The sequence below is a fragment of the Petromyzon marinus genome, chromosome 73 (assembly GCF_048934315.1).
Source record: "Petromyzon marinus isolate PM22_M1 ecotype Great Lakes invasive population chromosome 73, UKy_Petmar_22M1.pri1.0, whole genome shotgun sequence".
NCBI classification, from domain to species: domain Eukaryota; kingdom Metazoa; phylum Chordata; class Hyperoartia; order Petromyzontiformes; family Petromyzontidae; genus Petromyzon; species Petromyzon marinus.
The window spans coordinates 1,471,488-1,490,176 of NC_133739.1; the positions used below are offsets into that span (position 1 = coordinate 1,471,488).

General features: G+C 50.0%; 1 protein-coding gene across 3 annotated transcripts in view; it reads left to right on the forward strand.

Annotated features, from left to right (window-relative positions):
- The window catches only part of MACO1 (macoilin 1), a 114,852-nt gene that overhangs the window by 77,038 nt on the left and 19,125 nt on the right, over window positions 1-18,689 (forward strand). For all 3 annotated transcript variants that reach the window (XM_076055815.1, XM_076055816.1, XM_076055817.1), the window contains 3 exons: window positions 7,704-8,440; window positions 12,110-12,285; window positions 15,593-15,751. In XM_076055815.1, coding sequence (XP_075911930.1) covers window positions 7,704-8,440; window positions 12,110-12,285; window positions 15,593-15,751 — 1,072 coding nt within the window. The remainder of the gene's footprint in view (window positions 1-7,703; window positions 8,441-12,109; window positions 12,286-15,592; window positions 15,752-18,689) is intronic.

The window sequence follows — 18,689 nt, forward strand, 5'->3', positions numbered from 1 at the left end:
CCTGGATGACAGAGGAGTTGTTCAGGATGGTTGAGAAAAAGCGACAGGCCCACTGTCATCGGCTACAGAATCCCACGTCAGAGAATGAGGAGGCTTACCGCAGCCTTCGCTCGGAGGTTCGGAGAGCCGTGAGGCGCTGCAAGGATGGGTGGTGGTCGCGGGTTGCTGAGGAGATGGAGTCTGCCTCAGTGGCCCGTGATCACAAATCGCTATTTAACTCCATCAAAAAAGTAACCTGCAGCGCCACACCTATTACCATCATTAGGGGAAAAAACGGTGATCCAATTTCCGACCCCCAGGAACAGGTTCGCAGATTTGCTGAGCATTTCTGTGAGGTCCTGGGGGAGGGAAAATCCCACAGCCAGGAAAACATCGTGGCACAAAGTGAGGATGACCCTGCTGAGGCTGCGGTGCCTCAAATATTGGATGAAGTCACCCCCTGTGAGTGGCTGGCTGAGGTGCCATCTGCTGAGGAAGTATTGAAGGCGATCCGGAGTCTGAGACCAGGAAAGGCAGCGGGCAGAGATGATCTCCCAAGCGAAATGCTGAGGGAGGGTGGCGTTTGTGCACAGACTGCCCTATATGACATCATAACAACAGTCTGGACCACTGGACGGGTTCCGCAGGATTGGAAGGATGCCCTGGTGGTCCCCCTTTTTAAGAAGGGGGACCGCACAGACTGTAACAACTACAGGGGCATCTCACTCCTCAGTGTGCCGGGAAAGGTCCTGGCAAGGATTATTCAGCATCGCCTTGCCAGGCACGCTGAGGAGAGGCTTGCGGAGCCCCAATGCGGTTTCAGGAAAGGGCGGTCCTGCACAGATGCCATATTTTCTGTCCGTCTGCTACAGCAGAGGTGTAGGGAATTCCAACAAGACCTACATCTCTGCTTTATTGACCTGGTCAAGGCCTATGATACCATCAGTAGGCCTGGGCTCTGGGTCGTTCTTCGTGCTTTTGGAGTACCTGACCCTCTGCTCACGATCATTAAGGACCTTCATGATGGTGAGCGGGCCCGGGTAAAACTACGTGGCCGGGAGTCAGAGCCATTCCCTGTACACCATGGGGTGCGACAGGGATGTCCTCTGGCTCCCACATTATTTAACATCTATTTTGACCACGTAGTTCGTGAAGCCTTCAATAGCTGTACCGGGGGAATCTCCATATGGTACAGATATAATGGGAGGCTAATCGATGCCCGGGTGCGGTCAAGGGATGGCTCCCTATTGCTCAACCACGTTATGTATGCTGATGACTTGGTAATAGCTGCTCAGTCAGAGGAGGAGTTGCAGACGCTGCTGCTGAGACTGGAGCGTGCCACTAAGAGGTGGGGCCTTACCATCAGCCCCACCAAAACTAAGCACCTGCCTGGGTATTTTGTACCATCGGACACTCCACCCCCACAACTCCCAATCGGTGATGGGGCAGTTGTGGAGAGAGTGGAGAGTTTCCCATACCTGGGCAGTGTGCTTATGACTGGCTCCAGTTTAACAGCAGAGGTCTCACTCCGAATCAGTCGAGCGGCAATATCTTTTCATCGGTTGCGTAACGCTGTGTGGAAGCTACCTGGTCTGTCGCTCCGCACTAAGCTTCAGGTCTTCTCGGCCACGGTCATTCCCTCCCTTCTCTACGCTTGCGAAACGTGGACCCCCCTAATGGAACATCTTCGCCGGTTAGAAACATTTAGGCTGACCTGCCTACGATCCATCCTGGGTTTAACCAGACTGGATTGTGTGAGGAGCTCACAAATCCTTGAAAGATCTGGGCAGGGTCCCATCGGTGAGCTCCTCCGGCAGGCAAGGCTGCGATGGCTGGGTCATGTAGCCCGCATGCCCAGCCACCGCATGCCGAAACAGCTTTTGTTTGGCCGGATTGAGGGGGCTAAGCGGGCGCGGCACGGGCTAGAGAAGAGATGGAGTGATGTGGTACAGGAGGACGTGGAGCTGAGTGGACTTGCCGATGACTGGTACCAGCGGTGTCAAGATCGGCCTCTGTGGAGGAGGCTCGTGAAGGATGCTACTGGGCAGTTGGAGGCAGTCGCCCTCCAACAACAACGGAGGGCGGAGGAGCGACGCTCACAACAGCGAGCGGAGCGCCGGGTGGCTAAAGCACAGCAGGTTGGCACAGTAGGGGGCACAGGTGGTGCATCAGCCAGTCATCTCAGTCAGTCGACCCGTGGCACCTGGGTCTGCCCCGTGACCTCCTGCCAGCGGGCGTTCGACACTTCACGTGGCCTCAGGGTGCACATAGCCTGGCACAAGCGTCGTGGTGACGTCACCGCCACTTAGTGGCGAATGGCGGTTGTTGTTGTTGTTGTTGTGTACGTGTGTGTGTGTACGTGTGTGTGCGTGTAGCGTGTGTGTACGTGTGTGTGTGTACATGTGTGTGTACGTGTGTGTGTGTACGTGTGTGTGTGTGTGTGTAGTGTGTGTGTACGTGTGTGTGTGTGTACGTGTGTGTGTACGTGTGTGTGTACGTGTGTGTGTACGTGTGTGTGTGTACGTGTGTGTGTGTACGTGTGTGTGTGTACGTGTGTGTGCGTACGTGTGTGTACGTGTGTGTGTACGTGCGTGTGTACGTGTGCGTATATGTGTGTGTGTACTTGTGTGTGTGTACGTAAGTAATAATATATTATTGGGCTGGTCTACTGACACCGCCAGTTAGACTTGACCCTAGAGATGGCTTCTATCTCTGGCGTAGACCAGTCAGGAATCTTGGCCACGTTCTTTATTGTATGATAGTTGGATTGGTTGTATGATAGTTGGGTAGTTGCAGTTATTTAGCGTCAATATACTGTGTAAATTCTGACTTTAACATAGCTACCTCCGTGACCAGTCACATGCTAAATCCTCACACTAACATCATGCTAATCTCCCAGTTACATGCTAATGTCTGACTTTAACACCCTGCTAATCTAACACATTAACACGGCTACTTCAAAGGCCAATTCTTCTGTTGATATGTAAACTCTTACTTTAACATAGCTACTTCCGTGACCAGTTACATGCTAAATCCTCACACTAACATCATGCTAATCTCCCAGTTACATGCTAATTTCTGACTTGAACACCCTGCTAATCCAACACATTAACACAGCTACCTCAATGCTAAATTCCTCTGTTGATATGTAAACTCTAACTTTAACATAGCTACTTCCGTGACCAGCTACATGCTAATTCCTCACACTAACAACATGCTAATCTCCCAGTTACATGCTAATTTCTGACTTTAACACCCTGCTAATCCAACACATTAACACGGCTACTTCAATGCTAAATTCCTCTGTTGATATGTAAACTCTGACTTTAACATAGCTACTTCCGTGACCAGTTACATGCTAATTTATCACACTAACATCATGCTAATCTCCCAGTTACACGCTAATTTCTGACTTTAACATCTTGCTAATCTATCACATTAACACAGCTGCTTCAATGCTAAATTCTTCTGTTGATATGTGAACTCTGACTTTAACATAGCTACTTCCGTGACATGCTAAATCCTCACACTAACATCATGCTAATCTCCCAGTTACATGCTAATGTCTGACTTCAACACCCTGCTAATCTATCACATTAACACAGCTACTTCAATGCTAAATTCCTCTGTTGATATGTAAACTCTGACTTTAACATAGCTACCTCCGTGACCAGTTACATGCTAAATCCTCACACTAACATCATGCTAATCTCCCAGTTACATGCTAATGTCTGACTTCAACACCCTGCTAATCTATCACATTGACACAGCTACTTCAATGCTAAATTCCTCTGCTGATATGTAAACTCTGACTTTAATATAGCTACTTCCGTGACCAGTTACAAGCTAATCCCACATACTAACATCATGCTAATCTCCCAGTTACATGCTAATGTCTGACTTTATCACCCTGCTAATCTAACACATTAACACAGCTGCTTCAATGCTAAATTCTCCTGTTGATATGTAAACTCTGACTTTAACATAGCTACTTCCGTGACCAGTTACATGCTAAATCCTCACACTAACATCATGCTAATCTCCCAGTTACATGCTAATTTCTGACTTGAACACCCTGCTAATCCAACACATTAACACAGCTACCTCAATGCTAAATTCCTCTGTTGATATGTAAACTCTAACTTTAACATAGCTACTTCCGTGACCAGCTACATGCTAATCCCTCACACTAACATCATGCTAATCTCCCAGTTACATGCTAATGTCTGACTTTAACACCCTGCTAATCTAAAACATTAACACGGCTACTTCAATGCTAAATTCTTCTGTTGATATGTAAACTCTGACTTTAACGTAGCTACTTCAATGACCAGCTACATGCTAATTCCTCACACTAACATCATGCTAATCTCCCAGTTACACGCTAATGTCTGACTTTAACACCCTGCTAATCCAACACATTAACACGGCTACTTCAATGCTAAATTCCTCTGTTGATGTGTAAACTCTACCTTTAACATAGCTACTTCTGTGACCAGTCACATGTTAATTTATCACATTAACATCATGCTAATCTCCCAGTTACATGCTAATGTCTGACTTTAACACCCTGCTAATCTAACACATTAACACGGCTACTTCAATGCTAAATTCCTCTGTTGATATGTAAACTCTGACTTTAACATAGCTACTTCCGTGACCAGCTACATGCTAATTCCTCACATTAACATCATGCTAATCTCCCAGTTACATGCTAATTTCTGACTTTAACACCCTGCTAATCTATCACATTAACACGGCTACCTCAATGCTACATTCTTCTGTTGATATGTAAACTCTGACTTTAACATAGCTACTTCCGTGACCATTACATGCTAATTCCTCACACTAACAACATGCTAATCTCCCAGTTACATGCTAATGTCTGACTTTAACACCCTGCTAATCTAACACATTAACACGGCTGCTTCGATGCTAAATTCCTCTTTTGATATGTAAACTCTGACTTTAACATAGCTACTTCAATGACCAGTTACATGTTAATTTATCACATTAACATCATGCTAATCTCCCAGTTACATGCTAATTCCTGACTTTAACACCCTGCTAATCCAACACATTAACACAGCTACCTCAATGCTAAATTCCTCTGTTGATATGTAAACTCTAACTTTAACATAGCTACTTCCGTGACCAGCTACATGCTAATTCCTCACACTAACAACATGCTAATCTCCCAGTTACATGCTAATTTCTGACTTTAACACCCTGCTAATCCAACACATTAACACGGCTACTTCAATGCTAAATTCCTCTGTTGATATGTAAACTCTGACTTTAACATAGCTACTTCCGTGACATGCTAAATCCTCACACTAACATCATGCTAATCTCCCAGTTACATGCTAATGTCTGACTTTAACACCCTGCTAATCTAACACATTAACACGGCTACTTCAATGCTAAATTCCTCTGTTGTGTAAACTCTGGCTTTAACATAGCTACTTCCGTGACCAGTTACATGCTAAATCCCTCACACTAACATCATGCTAATCTCCCAGTTACATGCTAATTTCTGACTTTAACACCCTGCTAATCCAACACATTAACACAACTACTTCAATGCTAAATTCCTCTGTTGATATGTAAACTCTGACTTTAACATAGCTACTTCCGTTACCAGTCACATGCTAATCCCTCACATTAACATCATGCTAATCTCCCAGTTACATGCTAATGTCTGACTTTAACACCCTGCTAATCCAACACATTAACACGGCTACTTCAATGCTAAATTCTTCTGTTGATATGTAAACTCTGACTTTAACATAGCTACTTCCGTGACCAGTCACATGCTAAATCCCTCACACTAACGTCATGCTAATCTCCCAGTTACACGCTAATTTCTGACTTTAACACCCTGCTAATCTATCACATTAACACAGCTACCTCAATGCTAAATTCCTCTGTTGATGTGTAAACTCTGACTTTAACATAGCTACTTCCGTGACCAGTTACATGCTAAATCCTCACACTAACATCATGCTAATCTCCCAGTTACACGCTAATTTCTGACTTTAACACCCTGCTAATCCATCACATTAACACAGCTACCTCAATGCTAAATTCCTCTGTTGATATGTAAACTCCTTTGTCAAGGCACTCTGCTCCTCCCACCCGGCTTAAAAGACGCTGCCAAGCTTAGCGGCGTTCACTGGGAGCGCTGCCGTCCCGACAGTTCTGTTCCTTCGCCTGAGGAAGGCTGCTTGTGTTGTGGGCCGAAACGTCGTGAGAATTTAATTTGATAACGTTTCATTTGTATTATTTTACTGTTTCCCTTCTACGCGGCGACTTTACCGCAAGCTTCTTTGGTTCTTTGGGTGAAGTCACCACCACGTAGAATGAGGATAAAATAATACATTGATAAAATAAAATAACATAACACAAATTCTCACGACGTTGCAATGTAGCTCTGTCGTCCCGACAGGTCTGTTCCTTTCGCCTGAGGAAGGCCTCTTCGCGTTGTGGCCCGGAGCGTCATGAGAATTTAACCGTGTTAATTTATTATTTTATTCTCATTCTACGTGGTGGCGACTTCACCGAAAGAACCAAAGAAGATGAATCGTTGCAGTGACGACAGCTTCAAATCGACATTTACCAATAAGACGCCCACGTTGTGGTTTACGTGACGGGGACCCCGTTGCCAGTTGGCGGCGCCGGGCGGTGGTCTAGGCTTTCACCGACGACACAACGACATTCAGATACTCGCTCGATCTCACCCCAGAGTAAGTAATTTTTTAAGTAACAAAAAAAAGCCTTCGTTTTTTTGTTTTTTTTTTTAAACACGCTTTCATGAAACGTCGCAGTGACGGAAGAGCTTGCCACAACGCAAGGGGACCCTGGGCAGCTACGGCCGACGTCAGCTGACCGTGGGCAATGAGACCCAAGCCGAAACATAACGGACACAAAACATTGTTTAACAATGTATATATTGTGAGACCTCCTTTTGCCGCTAACAAGATATAGGAATAGGTTTTGCCCTTTTAACTGGCGCGAAAAAACTGACACCTTTATTTATTCAAGGTGTCGTGTTTGCAATAACCACAACACAAGCAGTCAAAATGCGAACAAAAAGAGACAACTCTGATAATAATAATATTGGCACCGTCCTTGAATTTGATTGGTCCACACCCGAGACGGCTTTTCTTAGAGCCCTTTAGTCTCTCCACTGGTGTTGGACCAGAAGACGCCACAAGGCGTACAACTCAAAAACAGCGCCACCATCAGAGTTATTGAGGGCTCGGGGTGAGCATTTACATTATGAGACCTCGTTTGCCAGTAACAGTTAAAAGGGTAAAACCTATTCCTATATCTTGTTACTGGCAAAGGAGGTCTCATAATGTAAATGCTCACCCCGAGCCCTCAATACTCTGATGGTGCGCTGTTTTTGAGTTGTACGTCTTTTGGCGTCTTCTGGTCTAACACCAGTGGAGACTAAAGGGCTCTAAGAAAAGCCATCTCTGGTGTGGACCAATCAAATTCAAGGACGGTGCATACATATTATTATCAGAGTTGTCTCTTTTTGTTTGCATTTTGACTGCTTGTGTTGTGGTTATTGCAAACACGACGCCTTGAATAAAGGTGTCAGTTTTTGTGTGCCAGTTAAAAGGGTAAAACCTATTCCTATATCTTGTTGCTGCTCGATGTTACATCCCCACCCATCCTCCTCCCCTTACCCCCCACTCCCCTCCCGCCCGCCGCAGCCTCTTCGTCCGCGAAGCCGGCCGGTTCGACCGGCAACGCCGCCGCCGCCGCCGACGACAACTCCTCAACCTCTTCCTCGACCTCTTCCTCGGCGTCTTCCACGGCGTCGTCGGCGGCGGCGGCGGCGTCGGCGGCGGCCGCCCCCTCTCAGCAGCCCAACGGCTCTGCCACTCGCCGGCTGCCGGCCGTGGCTCAGTCCGGCGGGGAGTCGGACGCATCCTCGCGAGAGCACAGGTCTACCCCCGGCGGCGGCGGCGGTGCCGGCAACAGCGGCAGCAGCAGGAGACACCAGTCATCATCGTCATCGTCATCATCATCATCGTCAGCAGCAGCAGCAGCAGCATCATCATCGTCAGCACAGTCGTCTTCTTTCCTAGACTATTGCCGCAGCGGTGAGGCCGACTACATGGAGGCCCCGGCACCGGCTGCGGCTGCGGCCGCTGCGGCTGCGGCTGCTGCGGCTGATGCATCAAGTGCATCGGCAGCTCCCGCCACGAGTGGCAATGCGGGGGAAGCCGCCGCTGCCGGATCGGCGGCGGCGGCGGCGGCACAGCAGCAGCAGCAGCATCAAGCGAAGCACTTTAAAGCGGTGAACGGAGGGCCCGTGTCTCCGCGAGGAGGAGGAGGAGGCAGCGGCTGCTGTGGAGGAGGAGGAGGAGGGGGAGGAGGGGGAGGAGGAGGAGGAGGATCGTCGTCGGCATCGTCGGGAAATGCACAGCAGCTGGGCACGTTACAGGTGCGTGGGGGATGGGCGCCCGCTCACCAACTCTGCTCGTAACTCGCTCACCCACTCACTGGGCGAATAACTCGCCAACTCGCACGCTCGCTCAGCTAAAGACTCGCTCACCCACTCGCCCGACTCGCCTAGCTGAGAACTCGTTCACTCGCTCGCTCACTCGGCGAATAACTCGCTCACTCGCACACTCACTCAGCTAAAGACTCGCTCACCCACTCGCCCGAATCGCTTAGCTGATAACTCGTTCACTCGCTCGCTCACCCACTCACTGAGCGAATAACTCGCTCACTCGCACACTCACTCAGCTAAAGACTCGCTCACCCACTCGTCCGAATCGCCTAGCTGAGAACTCGTTCACTCGCTCGCTCACTGAGCGAATAACTCGCTCACTCGCACGCTCACTCAGCTAAAGACTCGCTCACCCACTCGCCCGAATCGCTTAGCTGATAACTCGTTCACTCGCTCGCTCACCCACTCACTGAGCGAATAACTCGCTCACTCGCACACTCACTCAGCTAAAGACTCGCTCACCCACTCGGCGAATAAATTGCTAACTCGCCCGCTCACTCATCTAGTAACTCACTCGCCTATCCGCCCACTTATTCACCCGCCCACCTAATAACTCACCCACCCACGTATTCATTCACTCGTCCACCCACCTAAATGGTAGTAACTCGGTCACCCACCCGGCCACTTATTCACCCACCCACTCGCCCACCCACTCGCCCACTCTTCCGCCTGCAAACTCACCCACTCGGTCACTCACTCTCACACTCCCTCATTCGTTCGCTCGCCCATCCACCCTCTCACACTCCGCCTACCCACTCGCTCACTCGCCCTATAACTCGAACATCCGATTAGGACGGTTGGCTACGTACGGTGCGAAAGAAGTTCAACATGCCTCGAGGCCCAAGTTAGGCCTCACCTAGGCAATAAATGAGGCTCTAGTGAGGCCTCACCTAGGCAATAAACGAGCCCCAAGTTAGGCCTCACCTAGGCAATAAACGAGGCCCAAGTTAGGCCTCACTTAGGCAATAAATGAGCCCCAAGTTAGGCCTCACCTAGGCAATAAACGAGGCCCAAGTTAGGCCTCACCTAGGCAATAAACGAGGCCCAAGTTAGGCCTCACCTAGGCAATAAATGAGGCCCAAGTTAGGCCTTGCCTAGGCAATGAATGAGGTCCAAGTTAGCCCTCACCTAGGCAATAAACAAGGCCCAAGTTAAGCCTCACCTAGGCAATAAATGAGGCCCAAGTTAGGCCTTGCCTAGGCAATAAATGATGACCAAGTTAGGCCTTACCTAGGCAATAAATGAGGCCCAAGTTAGGCCTTGCCTAGGCAATAAATGATGACCAAGTTAGGCCTTACCTAGGCAATAAATGAGGCCCAAGTTAGGCCTCAACTAGGCAATAAATGAGGCCCAAGTTAGGCCTCACCTAGTCAATAAACGAGGCCTGACCTAGGTGAGGCCTAACTCGCCCGAATCGCTTAGCTGATAACTCGTTCACTCGCTCGCTCACCCACTCACTGAGCGAATAACTCGCTCACTCGCACACTCACTCAGCTAAAGACTCGCTCACCCACTCGGCGAATAAATTGCTAACTCGCCCGCTCACTCATCTAGTAACTCACTCGCCTATCCGCCCACTTATTCACCCGCCCACCTAATAACTCACCCACCCACGTATTCATTCACTCGTCCACCCACCTAAATGGTAGTAACTCGGTCACCCACCCGGCCACTTATTCACCCACCCACTCGCCCACCCACTCGCCCACTCTTCCGCCTGCAAACTCACCCACTCGGTCACTCACTCTCACACTCCCTCATTCGTTCGCTCGCCCATCCACCCTCTCACACTCCGCCTACCCACTCGCTCACTCGCCCTATAACTCGAACATCCGATTAGGACGGTTGGCTACGTACGGTGCGAAAGAAGTTCAACATGCCTCGAGGCCCAAGTTAGGCCTCACCTAGGCAATAAATGAGGCTCTAGTGAGGCCTCACCTAGGCAATAAACGAGCCCCAAGTTAGGCCTCACCTAGGCAATAAACGAGGCCCAAGTTAGGCCTCACCTAGGCAATAAATGAGCCCCAAGTTAGGCCTCACCTAGGCAATAAACGAGGCCCAAGTTAGGCCTCACCTAGGCAATAAACGAGGCCCAAGTTAGGCCTCACCTAGGCAATAAATGAGGCCCAAGTTAGGCCTTGCCTAGGCAATGAATGAGGTCCAAGTTAGCCCTCACCTAGGCAATAAACAAGGCCCAAGTTAAGCCTCACCTAGGCAATAAATGAGGCCCAAGTTAGGCCTTGCCTAGGCAATAAATGATGACCAAGTTAGGCCTTACCTAGGCAATAAATGAGGCCCAAGTTAGGCCTTGCCTAGGCAATAAATGATGACCAAGTTAGGCCTTACCTAGGCAATAAATGAGGCCCAAGTTAGGCCTCAACTAGGCAATAAATGAGGCCCAAGTTAGGCCTCACCTAGTCAATAAACGAGGCCTGACCTAGGCAATAAATGAGGCCCAAGTTAGGCCTCACCTAAGCAATAAACGAGGCCCAAGTTAGGCCTCACCTAGGCAATAAACGAGGCCCAAGTTAGGCCTCACCTAGGCAATAAATGAGGCCCAAGTTAGGCCTTGCCTAGGCAATGAATGAGGTCCAAGTTAGGCCTCACCTAGGCAATAAACAAGGCCCAAGTTAAGCCTCACCTAGGCAATAAATGAGGCCCAATTTAGGCCTTGCCTAGGCAATAAATGATGACCAAGTTAGGCCTTACCTAGGCAATAAATGAGGCCCAAGTTAGGCCTTGCCTAGGCAATAAATGATGACCAAGTTAGGCCTTACCTAGGCAATAAATGAGGCCCAAGTTAGGCCTCAACTAGGCAATAAATGAGGCCCAAGTTAGGCCTCACCTAGTCAATAAACGAGGCCTGACCTAGGCAATAAATGAGGCCCAAGTTAGGCCTCACCTAGGCAATAAACGAGGCCCAAGTTAGGCCTCACCTAGGCAATAAACGAGGCCCAAGTTAGGCCTCACCTAGGCAATAAACGAGGCCCAAGTTAGGCCTCACCAAGTCAATAAATAAGGCCCAAGTTAGGCCTTGCCTAGGCAATAAATGAGGCCCAAGTTAGGCCCCACCTAGGCAATAAATGAGGCCCAAGTTAGGCCTCACCAAGTCAATAAATGAGGCCCAAGTTAGGCCTCACCTAGGCAATAAATGAGGCCCAAGTTAGGCCTCACCTAGTCAATAAATAAGCCCCAAGCTACGCCTGACCTAGGCAAGAGATGTTATCTCCCCCCTCTGGTCTACAGGAGGTTGTGGGTTCGATGTTGAGATGTCGACTACCTCGCCTGGTCTACAGGAGGTCGTGGGTTCAATGTTGACTACCTCGCCTGATGTACAGGAGGTCGTGGATTCAATGCTGAGATGTTGACTACCTCGCCTGGTGTACAGGAGGTCGTGGGTTCAATGTTGAGATGTTGACTACCTCGCCTGGTGTACAGGAGGTCGTGGGTTCAATGTTGAGATGTTGACTACCTCGCCCGGTGTACAGGAGGTCGTTGGTTCGATCCCGACCCCTGACGACGCAGGTCAGCATGGAACCCTCGACCTACTGCGACCCCTCTCTAACCTCCCCCTCGCCTTCCCCCCTTCCCCCCACGCAGCCTGTCACAGGACAGCAACACAAGGGCAGCAAACGTTGTGGGGGGAAAAACAACAGCGGCGGCAGCAGCAACACCGGCGGCGGCGGCGGCGGCAACAGCCACGGCAAAGAATCGGCAGCGGAAGCGAATGGCGGCGGCAGCGGCGGCGGCGGCTCACATTTGAACAGCACCAGCAGGTACACAGTGGTTGGTGGTGGTGGTGGGGAGCGGTGGGGAGCGGTGGGGAGCGGTGGGGCAGTTGCAGTGCCGGTAGCCTTCACAGCTCGCTAACATCACTTGCCCCTACAGTCTGCTAGAGGCTACACGGGGGATCTTTGTCTGTGTAGGTAGCTACTACTAACAGCACTTGCCCCTACAGTCTGCTAGAGGCTACACGGGGGATCTTTGTCTGTGTAGGTAGCTACTACTAACAGCACTTGCCCCTACAGCCTGCTAGAGGCTACCTGGGGGATCTTTGTCTGTGTAGGTAGCTACTACTAACAGCACTTGCCCCTACAGCCTGTTAGAGGCTACCTGGGGGATCTTTGTCTGTGTGGGTAGCTACTACTAACAGCACTTGCCCCTGCAGCCTGTTAGAGGCTACACGGGGGATCTTTGTCTGTGTAGGTAGCTACTACTAACAGCACTTGCCCCTACAGTCTGTTAAGGCTACCTGGGGTAGCTTTGTCTGTGTGGGTAGCTACTACTAACAGCACTGTGCTAGAGGCTACCTGGGGGATCTTTGTCTGTGTAGGTAGCTATTACTAATAGCACTTGCCCCTACAGCCTGCTAGAGGCTACACGGGGGATCTTTGTCTGTGTAGGTAGCTACCACTAACAGCACTTGCCCCCTACAGCCTGTTAAGGCTACCTGGGGTAGCTCTGTCTCTGTGTGGGTAGCTACTCGCTACCACTAACAGCACTGTGCTAGAGGCTACCTGGGGTAGCTCTGTCTCTGTAGGTAGCTACTTGCTACCACTAACAGCACTTGCCCCCTGCAGCCTGTTAAGGCTACACAGGGGATCTTTGTCTGTGTAGGTAGCTACCACTAACAGCACTTGCCCCTACAGCCTGCTAGAGGCTACCTGGGGGATCTTTGTCTGTGTAGGTAGCTACTACTAACAGCACTTGCCCCTACAGCCTGCTAGAGGCTGCACGGGGGATCTTTGTCTGTGTAGGTAGCTACCACTAACAGCACTTGCCCCTGCAGCCTGTTAAGGCTACCTGGGGGAGCTTTGTCTGTGTAGGTAGCTACTACTAACAGCACTTGCCCCTACAGTCTGTTAGAGGCTACACGGGGGATCTTTGTCTGTGTAGGTAGCTACTACTAACAGCACTTGCCCCTACAGCCTGCTAGAGGCTACCTGGGGGATCTTTGTCTGTGTAGGTAGCTACTACTAACAGCACTTGCCCCTACAGTCTGTTAGAGGCTACACGGGGGATCTTTGTCTGTGTAGGTAGCTACCACTAACATCACTTGCCCCTACAGCTTGCTAGAGGCTACCTGGGGGATCTTTGTCTGTGTGGGTAGCTACTACTAACAGCACTCCGCTAGAGGCTACCTGGGGGAGCTCTGTCTCTGTGTAGGTAGCTACCGCTAACAGCACTTGCCCCTGCATCCTGTTAAGGCTACCTGGGGGATCTTTGTCTGTGTAGGTAGCTACCACTAACAGCACTTGCCCCCTGCAGCCTGCTAGAGGCTACCTGGGGTAGCTCTGTCTCTGTGTGTGTGTCTCTGTGTGTCTAGCTACTCGTTACCACTAACAACACTTGCCCCCTACAGCCTGCTAGAGGCTACCTGGGGTAGCTTTGTCTGTGTGGGTAACTACCACTAACAGCACTGCCAGAGGCTACCTGGGGTATCTCTGTCTCTGTGTGTGTGTCTCTGTGTGTCTAGCTACTCGCTACCGCTAACAACACTTGCCCCCTGCAGCCTGTTAAGGCTACCTGGGGGAGCTCTGTCTCTGTGTGTGTCTCTGTGGAGGTAGCTACCACTAACAACACTTGCCCCCTGCAGCCTGCTAGAGGCTACCTGGGGGAGCTCTGTCTCTGTGTGTGTGTCTCTGTGTGTCTAGCTACTCGCTACCACTAACAGCACTTGCCCCCTACAGCCTAAGGCTACCTGGGGTATCTCTGTCTCTGTGTGGGTAACTACCACTAACAGCAGTGTGCTAGAGGCTACCTGGGGGAGCTCTGTCTGTGTGTGTCTCTGTGTGTCTAGCTACTCGCTACCACTAACAACACTTGCCCCCTACAGCCTGCTAGAGGCTACTTGGGGGATCTTTGTCTGTGTGGGTAGCTTCTACTAACAGCAGTGTGCTAGAGGCTACCTGGGGGAGCTCTGTCTCTGTGTGGGTAGCTACCACTAACAACACTTGCCCCCTACAGCTTGTTAGAGGCTACCTGGGGTAGCTTTGTGTAGGTAGCTACCGCTAACAACACTTGCCCCCTACAGCTTGTTAGAGGCTACCTGGGGTATCTCTGTCTGTGTCTGTGTGTAACAGCACTTGCCCCCTGCAGCCTGCTGGAGGCTACCTGGGGTATCTCGCTCTGTGTGTCTAGCTACTCGCTACTACTAACAACACTTGCCCCCTACAGCTTGCTGGAGGCTACCTGGGGTATCTCTGTCTCTGTGTGGGTAGCTACCGCTAACAGCACTTGCCCCTGCAGCCTGCTGGAGGCTACCTGGGGTAGCTCTGTCTCTGTGTGTCTAGCTACTATTAACAACACTTGCCCCCTGCAGCCTACTAGAGGCTACCTGGGGTATCTCTGTCTCTGTGTGTCTAGCTACTCGCTACCACTAACAACACTTGCCCCTACAACTTGTTAGAGGCTACCTGGGGTATCTCTGTCTCTGTGTGTGTGTCTCTGTGTAGGTAGCTACCGCTAACAACACTTGCCCCCTACAGCCTGCTGGAGGCTACCTGGGGTAGCTCTGTCTGTGTCTGTGTGTAACAGCACTTGCCCCAACAGCCTGCTAGAGGCTACCTGGGGTATCTCTGTCTCTGTGTGTGTCTCTGTGTGTCTAGCTACTCGCTACTACTAACAGCACTTGCCCCTGCAGCCTGCTGGAGGCTACCTGGGGTATCTTTGTCTCTGTGTGTCTAGCTACTATTAACAACACTTGCCCCTACAGCTTGTTAGAGGCTACCTGGGGTATCTCTGTCTGTGTCTGTGTGTAATAACACTTGCCCCTACAGCTTGTTAGAGGCTACCTGGGGTATCTCTGTCTCTGTGTGTGTCTCTGTGTGTCTAGCTACTCGTTACCACTAACAGCACTTGCCCCCTGCAGCCTGCTAGAGGCTACCTGGGGGATCTTTGTCTGTGTAGGTAGCTACTCGCTACCACTAACAACCCTGGCCCCCTGCAGCCTGCTGGAGGCTACCTGGGGTATCTCTGTCTGTGTCTCTGTGTAGGTAGCTACCACTAACAGCACTTGCCCCTACAGCCTGTTAAGGCTACCTGGGGTATCTCTGTCTCTAACTGAGCGCCCCGGCCCCGCAGGGTGGAGCAGGAGCTGCGGAGGCTGCGCGTGGAGCTGCAGGCGGCTCGCGCAGCCGAGGGCGAGGCCCGGGCCCAGCTGGGAGCCCTGGGGGGCCGCGAGGGGGAGCTGCGGGCGGACCTCGCGGCCCTGCGTCGGGATAACGAGACGCTGGTGGCCAAGTGCGTGACTAGTAGTGACTAGTAGTGACTAGTAGTGTCTAGTAGTAGTGACTAGTAGTGACTAGTAGTGACTAGTAGTAGTGACTAGTAGTGACTAGTAGTAGTGACTAGTAGTAGTGTCTAGTAGTGACTAGTAGTAGTGACTAGTAGTAGTGTCTAGTAGTAGTGTCTAGTAGTAGTGTCTAGTAGTAGTGACTAGTAGTGACTAGCAGTGACTAGCAGTGACTAGTAGTGTCTAGTAGTGACTAGTAGTGACTAGACCTCGCGGCCCTGCGTCGGGATAACGAGACGCTGGTGGCCAAGTGCGTGACTAGTAGTGACTAGTAGTGTCTAGTAGTGTCTAGTAGTGACTGGTAGTGTCTAGTAGTGTCTAGTAGTGACTGGTAGTGTCTAGTAGTGTCTAGTAGTGACTAGTAGTGTCTAGTAGTGACTAGTAGTGTCTAGTAGTAGTGTCTAGTAGTAGTGTCTAGTAGTGACTAGTAGTGTCTAGTAGTAGTGTCTAGTAGTAGTGTCTAGTAGTAGTGTCTAGTAGTAGTGACTAGTAGTAGTGTCTAGTAGTAGTGTCTAGTAGTAGTGTCTAGTAGTAGTGACTAGTAGTGACTAGCAGTGACTAGCAGTGACTAGTAGTGTCTAGTAGTGACTAGTAGTGACTAGACCTCGCGGCCCTGCGTCGGGATAACGAGACGCTGGTGGCCAAGTGCGTGACTAGTAGTGACTAGTAGTGTCTAGTAGTGTCTAGTAGTGACTAGTAGTGTCTAGTAGTGACTAGTAGTAGTGACTAGTAGTGTCTAGTAGTGACTAGTAGTGACTAGACCTCGCGGCCCTGCGTCGGGATAACGAGACGCTGGTGGCCAAGTGCGTGACTAGTGGTGACTAGTAGTGACTAGTAGTGTCTAGTAGTGTCTAGTAGTGACTATTAGTAGTGACTAGTAGTGTCTAGTAGTGTCTAGTAGTAGTGACTAGTAGTAGTGACTAGTAGTGTCTAGTAGTGTCTAGTAGTAGTGACTAGTGTCTAGTAGTGTCTAGTAGTAGTGACTAGTAGTGACTAGCAGTGACTAGCAGTGTCTAGTAGTGTCTAGTAGTGACTAGTAGTGACTAGTAGTCACTACTAGTCACTACTAGTAGTGACTAGTAGTGACTAGACCTGGCGGCCCTGCGTCGGGATAACGAGACGCTGGTGGCCAAGTGCGTGACTAGTAGTGACTAGTAGTAGTGACTAGTAGTGTGTACTAGTGTGTACTAGTAGTAGTGTTAACCACCCTACTCACCCACCACAGACTACAGTCAGTATCCCAGGCCAAGCAGAAGGAGCGTTCCAGTGTGTCTAGTAGTGTCTAGTGGTGTCTAGTAGTGTATAGTAGTGTCTAGTAGTAGTGTCTAGTAGTAGTGTCTAGTAGTGTACTAGTAGTGTTGTACCCCACCCACCAGACTACAGTCAGTATCCCAGGCCAAGCAGAAGGAGCGTTCCAGTGTGTACTAGTAGTGTCTAGTAGTGTGTACTAGTGTCTAGTAGTGTACTAGTGTGTAGTAGTAGTGTTAACTACACACCACTCACCCCACTCCCACTACAGACTACAGTCGGTATCCCAGGCCAAGCAGAAGGAGCGTACCAGCGTGTAGTAGTGTCTAGTAGTGTAGTAGTGTGTAGTGGTGTGTACTAGTAGTGTTGTTCACTCCCACCAGACTACAGTCAGTATCCCAGGCCAAGCAGAAGGAGCGTACCAGCGTGTAGTACTGTAGTAGTGTAGTAGTGTTAACTACACACCACTCACCCTACTCACCCATGACAGGTTACAGTCGGTATCCCAGGCCAAGCAGAAGGAGCGTACCAGCGTGTCTAGTAGTGTCTAGTAGTGTGTACTAGTGTGTACTAGTGTAGTAGTGTTAACTACACCCTACTCACCACCCACCACAGACTACAGTCAGTATCCCAGGCCAAGCAGAAGGAGCGTACCAGTGTGTAGTAGTGTCTAGTAGTAGTGTCTAGTAGTAGTGTGTACTAGTGTATAGTAGTGTGGAGTGGTGTGTAGTAGTGTGTACTAGTAGTGTTGTACCCCACTCCCACTACAGGTTACAGTCGGTATCCCAGGCCAAGCAGAAGGAGCGTTCCAGTGCATAGTGTTGTACTAGTAGTGTCTAGTAGTGTACTAGTGTCTAGTAGTGTACTAGTGTGTACTAGTGTCTAGTAGTGTCTAGTAGTAGTGGTCTAGTAGTGTACTAGTAGTGTCTAGTAGTGTACTAGTGTCTAGTACTAGTATTAACCACCCTACTCACCACCCACCAGACTACAGTCGGTATCCCAGGCCAAGCAGAAGGAGCGTTCCAGTGTGTAGTAGTGTGTAGTAGTGTCTAGTAGTGTGTAGTAGTGTACTAGTGTGTACTAGTAGTGTCTACTAGTAGTGTGTAGTAGTGTTAACTACACACCAATCACCCTACTCACCACCCACCAGACTACAGTCGGTATCCCAGGCCAAGCAGAAGGAGCGTTCCAGTGTGTAGTAGTGTCTAGTAGTGTGTACTAGTGTACTAGTAGTGTTAACTACACCCTACTCACCACCCACCAGACTACAGTCGGTATCCCAGGCCAAGCAGAAGGAGCGTTCCAGTGTGTACTAGTAGTGTCTAGTAGTGTGTAGTAGTGTGTACTAGTAGTGTCTAGTAGTGTGTAGTGGTGTGTACTAGTAGTGTTAACTACACCCTACTCACCACCCACCAGACTACAGTCGGTATCCCAGGCCAAGCAGAAGGAGCGTTCCAGCGTGTAGTAGTGTCTAGTAGTGTAGTAGTGTCTAGTAGTGTGTACTAGTAGTGTAGTAGTGTGTAGTAGTGTTAACCACTCACCAATCACCCTACTCACCACCCACCAGACTACAGCCGGTATCCCAGGCCAAGCAGAAGGAGCGTTCCAGCGTGTAGTAGTGTGTAGTGGTGTGTACTA